The sequence below is a fragment of the Etheostoma cragini genome, chromosome 15 (assembly GCF_013103735.1).
Source record: "Etheostoma cragini isolate CJK2018 chromosome 15, CSU_Ecrag_1.0, whole genome shotgun sequence".
Classification (NCBI taxonomy): domain Eukaryota; kingdom Metazoa; phylum Chordata; class Actinopteri; order Perciformes; family Percidae; genus Etheostoma; species Etheostoma cragini.
The window spans coordinates 3,518,561-3,531,371 of NC_048421.1; the positions used below are offsets into that span (position 1 = coordinate 3,518,561).

Sequence of the window (12,811 nt, forward strand, 5' to 3'; positions counted from 1 at the left end):
TGGTTATTATTTTCTTTCTTGTACATTGACAACATTTGTATTGTCGGCTATCTTCTGATGTGATGTACATTTTTCTCTCACCTACAAGAGTTTTGTATGTTGTCATTTCTTGTCAATAAAAAAAATAAAGTGTGTAGGAAGCCAAGAGATGCTACATCTCACAGTTTCTTTAGTGTGAATTCTTCGATATATTACGTCACCGCATGAATGCAGCACAAATGCCCTATCTAAGTGGTTCCCAAAGTCCGGGCCTGGGGACCCCCAGGGGCCCTTGAGGGGGTTTGAGTGGTTCGGGCTGGGTTACAGTACTTCCATAACCTGTAGCCTCACATAGCCATATCATTGGTGGAGCTTTCTGTGAGGTTCAGGCTAACTAAACTGGGTGATCAACATTGACTGGCAAAAGATTATCAAATGTGATGGATAACTTATTCTAAGAGCCGGAGGGGACCGTGTCTCCCCAAAATGTTTTTTATACTTCATATGACTGAAATGACTGGAATCCAGGTTACAAAAACATGAATGATCAAGAGGTTCTCAATGATCTATAAATGATTAGCAGCCATGGGAAGTCCAGCATAGCCAACTGTATATCTATTTTATTTATATATTGGTGTGAGTAAAGTAGTTTAAGAGTGGCACAGGGACACTGGTTATTTTTTATGTTTTATTTTGCTTCATTAATTTGTTTTCAACATATATGTGTAAATGTGTAATGTATCATGTGGAGTCTGTTCAGTAAAGTCCAATTGTAATGATGGCTTTACTGTTTGTAAATTAATTAAATCAAAACTCTTTGGCTTTGGCTCTGCAAATCATAATGAAGGAGGCGGGATTAGGGGGCTCTGCCTGGGAAGCGAAACTCAGGGCAGCATTTCCCAGCATGCACCACGAAAGATTACTGTTAGCAAACATGACATCAAGCTAGCGAGGTAAATGTCAACCGAAGAGAAAAACAAGAGTTGAATGAGAAGATTTTGACGGAGGTAAGTCGCAACAACACACCGCTATGTGTCTCCGTAAACATCCAGCGTTAGTTAACTGCTTTTTACTTCACTGACTGACATCATGTCCGCAGCAGGGCGACATGCTGTGACTGCTCGGTGTCCTCCAGGAGCAGCAACAATGTTGCCCTCAACCAGCACCTTGGTCAGGTCTGCTGTTAAGCTGCTGCCGCGGCGAAATTGGGGTCGAGGTGAGCATAGTTTGGTGTTGTCTGTTCACTTCAATTTCTTTAAAGGTTACTTCCCCAACGTTATTTCAGAGGGAAATATTGAAGGGATACTTTGCCTCTTAATGTTGGTAACGTTAGTGTAATTGAACTATGGTTAACTTCCCTTCATCTTACCAGTGCCCAGATCTCCTTACTCACAGACCGGCAGAACAGCCACCAAGTGGTGAAAGTCGCGTGACTGGGACTTATACTACAGACTGTAGTTCCATATTACAGTAAAGGATGTGAGCAGAGCCTGAAATGGGCCCAAACTCCACAGAACTAAATACGGCCACTTATGTTTTTTCCCAAATGACTACCCTTACTTCCAATTGTTAACAGCATTATAAATAGGCACACACACATACATATATATATATATATATATATATATACACACTAAAATAGGTTATATGTCGTGATTTATTTGATGAAAACAAGCCATTCAATGAAAATATCCCACAATCAGCACCCCTATAAAGCCCGAATGCAATGATCCTTTGTTTCATAATCACATTTTCAGACACTACAAAGATTTGACTGAGATTGACAGTCGAAGCAATCAATTGCAGATTTCCCTTGTTTAGCAGATACTGTATACCATGCAGCCTATTCATGCATTTCAATAACAGAAGTAGCACATCATATTACAGTGGGCACTTTATGTCATAAACAAAAATAATCAAATTTAAAACATTTGTAAAAGTAAAGAAAAAGGTACATGTTGTTGGCACTTTGTCAATGAAAAGACAACCATATTCTATTTTTAAGTGATCAATTGGAAGACACATATAACCTCATTGTAAAATCTAAGGAGGATAATTTAGGGTTGGGTCATTGATTGATGAGAAGAATTTAAATATTGCGGTCTAGAAATTGTTGAAACATATCTGCTGTTGACTGTTTTTTGTTGAGAAATTAACTCCTCATCTTTGGCATTTTTGGTCTGCAATTTATTATCACTTTTCAGCTGAGATACACTGTATGATGCACTAATACTAATATAACTGTGATTGAGCTAAAAATCCAGCTGTAGAGCTCTAAGTTGTAAGACATCCTTTTACTGTTGATGAAACAGAATTCATAGTTAAAGCGGCTGCATGCAGCTATGTGGGTTCTTAGTTTAAGAGTCTTTGCCTGTCTGTGTTGTGTTGCTGTCTTTAGGATGTGTCTGGTGCCCGTGCAGAAACATTTCTGTGAAACCAGGAGGGTTGAAACCAAAGACAGTTCCACCTCGGTACCTGGGCCAGCCCAGCCCTTATACTCATCCACACCTCATCAAACATGGTGAGTATTGTTAATAAAAGAATGCTGCATGAGTTCATTTCGATTTTATAGGGAAAACCTGCAACAGGCCGAATGTATATTTATGTATTTGGGATGTTAGGGTTCCTGCTCTCACACAGGAGCTATTGTAGACCACAGACACCACATGTGACATAAGGAAATAATGTTCTAAGAATACATCTAGGAGACAAATAGCAGGGCATATTGTAGGTGATGATGAGCTTTTGTTTAACACTGAAACTCAACATATGTGATTTGTGCTCCTTAGGTGAGGTGACTCGAGGCTTGAGCCAGACAGAATACGAGCTCCGCAGACACCGGCTGACCTCACTTATCGAGGCCCATTCAGACAGGCTGGGACCCTCTGCCTCCTCTAGCACCCATGTGGTCATCGTGTTGTCCCATCCAACCCGCTTCATGACCAATGACATCCCTTACCCCTTCCACCAGAACCAGGTGCTTGTTTGAAGCTTAATCTTCTTTTGCCTTTCTGGGGTGTTGAACATAACAGCTAATAGTAACATCTGAAAACACTTTATCTACACACAAGGGAAGGGAATGTGAATGTCTCTTACTTAGCGGTCTTATGCTTTACATTTTTTTTCTCAATACTGATTGTTATTTTAGCAAGGCTTTCATCAGTTAACCTCAAGCCAAATGTTCCCCAGGATTTTCTCTACCTCAGTGGCATCCTAGAGCCTGACAGTGCTCTGGTTCTTTATGGGAAAGGACGACCAGACCAGACCATCTTGTTTGTCCCCCGCAGAGACCCGGGGAGAGAGCTGTGGGACGGGCCTCGTTCAGGGAAGGATGGGGCGGCTGCTTTGACTGGCATAGAGAGAGTTCATTGCACAGAAGAACTAGGTGTTGTGCTCAAGAGCCTTAAAGGTTGGTGTGTAAGGATGCATGGTTAATGTGGTGCTTTACAAGCAGTGCAATTCATAACCCTCAAAGTGTCTTCTCGACTCCTTCACTTAACACCTTTCCTCGCGTCTTAGTCCCTCCCACCAAGGAGGCACGGGAGAGATGCAAGGAATTGATGGTAGGAGAGAGGCAACAAGCAAATGTGTTTTAGAGGGATGAGACGTCCTTTCCTCCGAAGCGTCACACAAATTTGTCAGCTGTACAGCACAGCTTCTGAGGAGGTTTCTCTTGTGTGTCTTCGCTCATGGCTCCTCAGTCCTCCTCAATGCTCGCTCCTCAGTCCTCAGGGCAGAAATAAGAGCTTTGAGGAAGGCGTCACGGAAGAGGAACGGAACAACTTCCTGTTCACCCAAGGATCGAGGAGTCAGTCCTTAATTAGCTTATAATGCCGTCGTTGAGGCACGCAAAAGTAAAAAGAAATTGCTATTTCTATACCACTAACAAGGCTCAAAATAGCACCAGACGTCCACGGTAGCATAATGAGGGTCCCTATATGTAACCCAAAGCTTTGAGAACTTTATGAGTGTACAGACATTTTATTATAAAAATAGTTTATAAGACATTACCATTTGGTATACAGGCAGGCGCCATCGTGGGAAAACAATCATGACCAGTTGAACAACGAACGCTGTGCTTGAGCTATGTTACTGGTTACACGGTGTTCAGCCCTCATTATGCTACCGTGGAAGTGTGGTGCTAATGTAGGCATCTAACCGGGTGTTGAGTTCTTCTGCCAGCAGCTGCTGTATGCTACCACTACCCCCGCGGCCACCCCGAGCCCTTCTTGTTAGTGGTATAAAAATAGCGATTTCTTTTTACTTTTGCGTGCCCCGACGACTAGCGCTATAAGCTAATTTGGGGTTTGCGCTAAAACTGGTCACATTCGATTAGCATGCAAACGTATCCCAGAGAACTGTTGACTCGGTACCCATGAGTTATTACCCTTAGGTTCATATTGCGCCGGAATTGTCCTTTAATGGAAAATAACTTTTAATTTAGAGGTTTCACTTTTCTTCAAAAAAACAGGAGTTGACACTTGACCGCAAACTTTTTAACTTCACTGTTCCTGTTTTCTCCCCACTCCAATCCTCTTTCAGGCACTGTGCTGTGGTACAACAGTTCTCAGCCCGCCCACCCTCGGCTCCACCAGACTCATGTGGGTCCCGTGCTGGAGGCGGGGTCGATGCCGCACTCTCTCAGGCCCCTCATACACTCTCTTAGGGCCGTCAAGAGCTCAGCAGAGGTAGCGCTCATGCAAGAAGCAGGTCACATCACAGCACAGGTTAGTTTTTAAATTACTTGGTGTCAATTTTTGTAATAGTTTATAATCACAGATGAATGCCTGCAAATAGGGCAGCATTTTAATTTCTTTGTATTGTTCTGTAACAGTGTCTATTTACACCTTTTTAAAGATAGATAGATGTAGTGCAGTCACTATCTTTGTCTTTCAGGCTTTTAGGAGGACGATGGCTCTGTCTCAAGGAGATGTGGATGAAGCTGTGCTCTTTGCTAAGGTAACTATTACCATGATGTCAGTTTATCACATTAAATATTTTGTTTACAGGTAACTCAGAACAAATCAATAATTTAGATCTCGCTTTAGAAGGCAATCTTACCAGTTATCTCACCAGCTGGAAATTAAAAAGCTGTTTTCACAGAAATTGGACAGTGTGGATGGCAAACATGAAGCTCATAAGGCTTTTAAAAAAACAACAACTAAAAACTTTCTCTGACTCTTCCAGTTTGATTTTGAGAATCGGATCCATGGCGCCAACTTCCTGGCTTATCCCCCTGTTGTTGCTGGTGGGAATCGAGCCAATACTCTGCACTACATAAACAACAACCAGATTATCAAGGTAAAGGAAGGTATTGAATGAGCTGATGCATCTGTCCTGTCAGGGAAGATGCATCCCGGCCATAGCTCACTTGGCAGAGCTAACGTCCATATATAGAGCAGCAGGCCTGGGTTTGACTCCAACTTGCATCCCTTTGCTGCTTGTCATTCCTCCTCTCTCTCCCTTTCATGTCTTCAGCTGTCCTGTTAAAATGAAGGCAAAAAATGCCCCAAAAAACTATTTAAAATAACATTAAACAGATGATGCAACAAGATTAACAACAAGCATTCTGAAAAGTGTTTAAGTATATACAGTAAAGACTTAATAGCTTAACTGACTCATTGACTGACCCCTCTCCTCTATCAGGATGGAGAAATGGTGCTGCTAGATGGTGGTTGTGAATACTTTGGTTACGTCAGTGATATTACTCGAACGTGGCCAGTAAATGGAAAGTAAGTCTGACAAGTAACAATTATGTTGATGAAGAATATCTTTGCATTTTTATGTTGAGACTCAAACATGCTCTACATATTCTTTACTATGATTCTTTTCTAAATGCAGATGTTGTACTGAAATCCATCTGTTCTGCACATACGTCTTCACCTTTTGTTTTTTGAACACCCACAATGCTCTTAGATCGTTTCCTATGTTTTTTTTTTTTATCTCATTGGATATTTTCAGGTATTTTCGCGTTTTTAGCTTTATCCATAATCTGGTTTTAAATCTTGCCTAATCTAATCTAATGTCTCTTTAATTAGTGCTGCAAAAATGTATTGATTAGTTGTCAACTAATTAGTTAATCGCCATCTGTTTGAGTCATTTTTTATAATGAAGATATTGTCTCCTTTCTTCACTCCTCTGTTAGCCTGGTTGACACCAGACCCTTTTGGGTTGTAACTGAGAAGGGTATGAAGAAGGTTCATTCACAGCCCATTTCCAAAGGGGCGTCAGAAACGGATGAGGCTCAAAAGCCTCTGGGCACATTTGGATAGTCATTTAACCAATCAAACGATCCAGGGGACGCAGCAGCGACAGCGGCATCAACGGGTTGCTGTACTTCGGTGGTCGTCATGTTAAATGTAAACAAAAAGCTGATTGCCGTCACTGCGCCATCGTCATCGTGTAAAGCTCAACGGTTGTGATTGGTGCCTTGTTTTGGAAAAACGTAAAATGGCCTTGAATGGGCTCTTGGCCAGACTGACTTGCAGTGCATATCTCAAATTTGCTGGACGTTTGTCAGGGTTTTCCCAGGCTACTCCTCTGTGACAGTAAACTGAAAATCTTTGAGTTGTGGACAAGACATTTGAGAAGGTTGTCTTAGGAAACACTGATCGACATGTTTCACCATTTTCTTTTCACCAAACAACTAATTGATTAATTAAGAATAAAAAATAAGCAGTAGTTCCAGCCCTACTTTTAAATAGTGTGACAACGTTCTTTTAGAGATATTCAAATGACAGACAACAAACATACTTTTATTGTCTGCTGCCCCCACCTCCTTCCTATCAGGTTCAGTCCTGCCCAGGCAGAGCTGTACGAGGCCGTCCTGGAGGTCCAGCGTTCCTGTTTGTCTCTGTGCTCAGCGGGCGTCAGCCTTGATCACATCTACAGCACCATGCTGGCTCTGTTGGGACGACAGCTCAGGAGGCTAGGCATCGTCAAGGCCAGCACCAGCGACGCTGATGTGTTAAAGGTAATTGTAGGAGCCTAATTGCAGTTATTTATCTTTTGCAAATGGGCATACAACAATTTAAATTGATATGTGAAAAGTAACAGTCATTTATCTGGTTGATTGATTTAAAAGGAACCATTATATGAATATTAGGAATATGTACAGTATTAGTAATAAGTATACATTTAATATTTACAGTGGTACAATAATTGAATTACTTATTCTTTGCCCTCAACATATGTGTGCAGATAATTTAAACAACCATGTAATTTAATTTAGATAAATTGCATTTGTGATATTTGGGAGTATTTTCCGGACTATAAGTTGATCCGGAGTATAACTCTCATCAGCCAAAAAATGTGTCATGAAGAGGGGAAAAAAACCCACTAAGAGCGCCAAGCTATGGCTTCATTCAGTGGAGACCTTAATGAATTAAGGGAAGCAAAGTGGTTGCTGCAAGTCACATTTCTTAAATGAAGTTGCAAATCATTTATCATACAACAAAGATCCAAATATTCAGCTTCTCCTTATGTTAAGATGAATAAAGGGTCTCTGATAAACACAGAAGCCCATGATCATATTTCAATCCATTAACTTGCATTTCTGGATACACACACACACACACACACCCACACCCACACATGCACACAAATACAATATTTCTTTATTGCTAATGTAAATCTGGCCCTGCTGTTGAATATCAATCAACTACACCAGAGGTGGAAATGTTACTATCAGATCATCACTGTTACCATGGCAGCTTGGCATTGAATTTAAACATTTTTGGTTTTATGTCCTCAACAGTGGTTTGTGGTCGGGAAATAGCCATCAGCTACACTGTATGTAAATTATGAAATGACCTAATTACAACCTCCATGAAACACAATATGCATGAAACTTTATAATATAGGCTTTTATTTCCTGTTGTGGTTCTTTTCAGGGAAATAAAACAAGAAAGCCAAACCAAAGCTCAATGTAAATGGACTCAACTGGTTCCTCTAAAAAAAAACAATCATTAAAAAAGGCCTGGTAAGCCTGAGGCCTCTCTCTTGTTGACTTTTGGATTGACTGACTGACTGACTGATGATGGGGTTCTCCTGAGAGAGACCAAAATTTCAATTTGTCTAATATTTAGTTTTTTTTTTACTGAAATACCTGATATACCAAAGAGATTCCCGTCAGCTTCAACTGTGCTTTGTGTTTAGTGTTAATTAGCAAATGTCAGCATGCTAACACAGTAAACTAAGATGGTGAAACATTATACCTTAGTTCATACCTTAGACTTTCTGGTTTCTGGGAGAGTAGTTCATGTTCTCAGATATGGATTAAACTTTCCTAGGCCATGGGAATACCTTAGTGGAATTTATATATTTGTTGGTTTTCCCCTTTTTATTAATTGTGTTCTTTAGATACTCTTGGATTCCTTTTTGCTCTATTCGTTCAGGTAGAAGGTTTTCTGATGATGCTGCTTATTCACCTCAACAAACCACAGTGGCACCCCTACATTGAATGTTACTAATGTGTAGCAACAAGCTGTGTCTGCTCTGGGACTGGAAACTTCTATACAACTGCTTAAGGCTTTAGTTTTGTTGATGTTAAGTTTGTATGCTCATCACAGGCTGCACGACGGTACTGCCCCCACCACGTTGGCCATTACCTGGGCATGGACGTCCACGACACTCCTGAGCTGTCCCGGTCACAACCTCTACAGCCAGGAATGGCCATCACCATCGAACCAGGTATAAACAAACCAGCCTTTTGAATCCCCTTTCACTCTTTTTATGTTTCCTCACTATGTGCTGCTGTGTTGATCAAGAATTGAATTGAAAGCCTGTTTAAAAAAAATCCAAACTGCACCACAACCAATCACAACATCCGTCCCAGTTACTGTGGTGGATGGGAACCCTCATTACACATGATCTATTCTACATTCACTTTTACATTTCACCTCATTCCTGCTTTCATAAATGTTCCACTAGGGCTGGGCAATATATCAATATTATATCAACATTGCTCATGAGGCTGGATTTCGTCTTACATATTGGATATTGTATTATTGTGATATGACACAAGTTTTCCTGATTTTAAAGGCTCTCTTACAGTAAAGGGATGTCATTTTCTGAACTTACCAGACTTACTAGCTGTTTTATTGTTTGCTTTTACCTAATTCAGACATTATATCCACATTATTGGTGATTATTTATCAATACTCTCATTGTGTTAATATTTTGCAAAAGCACCAATAGACAGCCCGACAATATCACCACAATATAGACAGATATGTATTTGGTCATATATATTGTGATATTTGATTTTTTTTCCATATTGCCCAGCTCTATGTTCCACTTTCCTCCTTTTATTGTCACAGGGCTGTACATCTGTGAGGACAATGACCAGGTGCCAAAGCGTTTTCGCGGCCTGGGGGTCAGGATTGAGGATGATGTGGTGATCCAAGATGAGGGAGGCCCTCTGATTCTGTCCTCTGACGCACCCAAGTCCGTCCCTGATGTAGAGAAGGCCTGTGCCCAGAGATAGGGAAGGGAGAGACAGACAAGTGACCAAATGAGCCACGGCATTCATGGCAGGCAGTGTGTCACCCTTTTTCGACCGTCTCCACGGTGGTGACATCATCAAGCTCAGGGCCCAGGTACATGAAAGGTGGGGGCACACAGCAACTTGCATCAAGGCCTCAAAAATGTAGAAATCTGGTGTGGAAGATCGTTAATATTTGTTGTCTACGCTAAACGTTTAAAAAAAACAGTTTCATGTTTGTGAATGATTATGAAGAGCTCATCAACAATAAAGCGCGGATTTAGTTGTGTGTTAGGCTGCATTCACACCAAATTCGGCGTTGGGTAGTGCGCCCAATTGGGAGCGCTTAAAGGACCAATCTGTGTCACCATTGTGTTCACCGGGGTGCTAGCTTTTAGCCATGCTGCTAGTATTCCAGGTCCTACAAGTGTTTCTCCTTCTGTATCAACGGATTAAAAAGACACATTGACTTTCATACTAACCAGAATGCAAGGCTTATTACCGAGGGTTTTAAACTGGTGCACAAGGCCGAACTGAGTGATTACACGTGAAACACACTGTTACACTCTATTTTGCTTTTTTACTGAACGCTAGTTACGTAATTTGCCACTGCAGAGTGACGGGAGATTGGCAGATCCTGTTTATACTTTTTGTCAGAGGGTCCTGCGGTTTTCTCAACATCCACTGAAGTCTCCACCACCGCAGCCTTTACGCATTACCCACATTTACATGAATGGGGAAACTGCAGTTTTTGCCGAACTGCCTGATATGGTGTGAATGCAACCTTATAGTGAGAACACACCGCGAACGTAAGCGTATAGCCCTATAGCGCAGCAATTTTGTTGTTTATACCAGGCCCGGAGAGGCCGACGGATGGACAGAGAGGGACACACACACACACACACACACGCTACAAATACCACCGTTTTCCCCACTCATGTCTCGTGTCTTTTTCTATGAGAGTGAGAGGCTTTGTGACATCAGGTATGACTGGCCAGGTGTGCGATCAGGCACGTGTGCTTTCCGGGCTATACACGACCCTTAGGCGCCCGGTGTGTTTGCACTGTTATGGGGGTTGTTATATTTCGTCTCAAAATGGTTATTAAACATCGGGGCTACAGCAAACACACATGGAGACAAATCTTGATAATTTATAATACATTCATCTAGTGTTATGATGGTGCTATCAGCTGGTGAAGTCTGACCCTGAACTATAAATTAAAACCTAAGAACAACAGTTAACCTCCTGCATCAAGTATATATTCAGTTGAAGAACCATTGGTTAAATCCAACAACCATGGAAGCGTTTTCATTCTTAAAATCTATTTGCTCATTGTGTTTTTTTCTCCAGAATCGCCACCGTCATGGCACACCAGGATACAATTGTTACAATTGTTTGTTCTCTCATTCAAAAAAAACTTGTGAAAGCCTACATGCACACACTTAATTTGTCTCCTGCACAAAAAAAGCATAATTATTTTCCAGGTCATGCTGCAGTACTAAACACCATTGAACATTCACTCACTGAACTGCAGGAATGACCACATTATGTCAAATCAACAGACCACCATGTGCACTATGCACACCAGTGATGAATAAAGATTAAACCTTCTTAAACAGCTGCTCCTGACAAACCTGGAATGAGATTGATTACAGCCATACATTCAAATGGCTTAAAAAGTGTACACGGAAAAGAGTTTGTGTGTGCTGTGATCTATTTAAAAAAAGAAGAAAAAAAGGTGTTTATGTGTATTAAAAAGATCTCTAATTTTATATGTAAATACACACTTTTAACTTCATTTTTGCTTTACTGAAACTGGTATCATGTTAAAGAATTTAGGCTAGTAGTTGGAGTCCAACTTGACTTGACCTTTATCTCAGTCGAAAAACGAGTGGGTGGCCTACAGTAACCTTGGACTAAACTCTAACTTACCCCAAACAATGCCACTTAGTTTGTGCTGCTCAATCTCCCGTAAGTAGTTTGGAAAATTTAAACAATAGAATGACACTGTAACCCACAATATTTCACAGACATTGTTGGGATTTGTCATTGAGAATTTTGCCTACGCCACACAGATGCAAAAAATTTTCAAAGTTTGTACATTGATGAATTCTTACACCACAGCCACTGAAAATGCTTGTTTCTGATTAACTGCCACAGTCGTTACATTATTTTTGTTTTCCTTGACATGGCTCTCACCACTGCTGGATTAACCTGCTAGCAGGCCTGCTGTTCCTCCATTTCTGTGTACTACATACACAACATCGCATCTTATTTATCTTTTGTCCAGAGACCAACCAGTACTTTTTTGTTGGCCCCAGGTTTGCTGTTTGACAATTTTGTGGTAATTTAAATGCATGGAATTCAGGAATATGCACAATTTATCACAAATCGATGGAGTCAAAGGAAACATGCAGCTTTTGCAACCCCTGGGCGTTTAAAGTCTTGTGGCAGTTTTCTGTTTTGGTAACAATATAACTGTGTGCAGCCATTTCCAGCAAACAAGATCAGACTAATGTACTGCTACATGAATAATTTACTCTGAAGTCAAAGTGTATATTTTTGAAGGTGTTGGGGTCTTTCTGACAAAGATGTTTTAAGTTGTTGTATGTCACATCATTTGCAATGTCGGGTGTTGAAATGACTAAGTCATACTTGCACTATGTTATCTGACAATTGATTACAGTTATTCTTGGTTGCTTTGGCACAGCCCTTTTAATGGAACATTTCTGTAAGTTCTTAAATGGACAGCTATTTTTGTCATAACAATGTATTCATTTCTTGTTGTTTTCACGTAGAATACTAATGTTAAGTAAGTTTAATCTTCAACCGACCTAGTGATGCATTGAGATAAGTCTTGGTGACTAAAATGGATTACACTGATGTTCTAATGGTTTGCATTTTTCCCAAGAAGTGGACACATGTGTTTTACATGTGCAGAGTTTGACGCTAGAAGGCTGTTTTCACATGTATTAATTACAATATATTACCCAGTTTAAGACGTGTACATATGAACATGACTGTGACATCACAACTACTTTGGAAGCTAAATGGGATTTAATATGAAACTTACACAAATATAAAGTGGAAACTTAAAGCACTCAAAACACAGGTAAATGTTTTCAGCAAGTGAATAAATAGTGTGGTGCAGCTTTGACTAGATAATGTAACAGTGGTGGAACGTATTTAAGTGCATTAATGCTACTTAAGTATACATTTGTATTTGCACTTCACATTGTTATTTCCGTGTACTTCTACACCACTACAATTCAGAATCAAACATTGTATATTTTACTCCACAAAAATTATTTTAAAGTTACTAGTTACTTTATGGAGTCATATTTTAA

General features: G+C 40.5%; 1 protein-coding gene and 1 long non-coding RNA gene across 4 annotated transcripts; one reads left to right on the top strand and one right to left on the bottom strand.

Annotated features, from left to right (window-relative positions):
- The first annotated feature begins 742 nt into the window (after nucleotides 1-742).
- On the top strand, nucleotides 743-9,917 carry xpnpep3 (X-prolyl aminopeptidase 3, mitochondrial). 3 transcript variants are annotated; one of them, XM_034894285.1, is made up of 12 exons: nucleotides 743-986; nucleotides 1,079-1,195; nucleotides 2,378-2,500; nucleotides 2,769-2,956; nucleotides 3,169-3,388; nucleotides 4,522-4,706; nucleotides 4,876-4,938; nucleotides 5,167-5,280; nucleotides 5,626-5,711; nucleotides 6,769-6,952; nucleotides 8,550-8,670; nucleotides 9,300-9,917. In XM_034894285.1, the coding sequence occupies exons 2-12, from the start codon at nucleotides 1,126-1,128 to the stop codon at nucleotides 9,464-9,466; spliced, it is 1,521 nt and encodes a 506-aa protein (XP_034750176.1). In that variant the 5' UTR covers nucleotides 743-986; nucleotides 1,079-1,125; the 3' UTR covers nucleotides 9,467-9,917. The 3 variants fall into 3 exon arrangements, with proteins under 3 accessions (XP_034750176.1, XP_034750177.1, XP_034750175.1); XM_034894286.1 differs by having other exon boundaries at nucleotides 1,084-1,195; XM_034894284.1 differs by having other exon boundaries at nucleotides 743-1,195.
- LOC117958055 lies at nucleotides 6,075-10,687 on the bottom strand. Its single transcript, XR_004659641.1, has 3 exons — nucleotides 10,676-10,687; nucleotides 9,061-9,064; nucleotides 6,075-6,514 (listed from the first exon to the last, which is right to left on the bottom strand). It is a non-coding gene; the product is annotated as an uncharacterized LOC117958055 (long non-coding RNA).
- Between the last annotated feature and the right edge of the window lie 2,124 nt (nucleotides 10,688-12,811).

Coding starts and splice junctions, on each gene's coding strand:
- xpnpep3 (XM_034894284.1), top strand. CDS start 1,069: ATGTCCGCAGCAGGGCGACATGCTGTGACTGCTCGGTGTCCTCCAGGA. Junction 1,196..2,377: donor GCGGCGAAATTGGGGTCGAG/GTGAGCATAGTT, acceptor TGCTGTCTTTAG/GATGTGTCTGGTGCCCGTGC. Junction 6,953..8,549: donor GCGACGCTGATGTGTTAAAG/GTAATTGTAGGA, acceptor TGCTCATCACAG/GCTGCACGACGGTACTGCCC.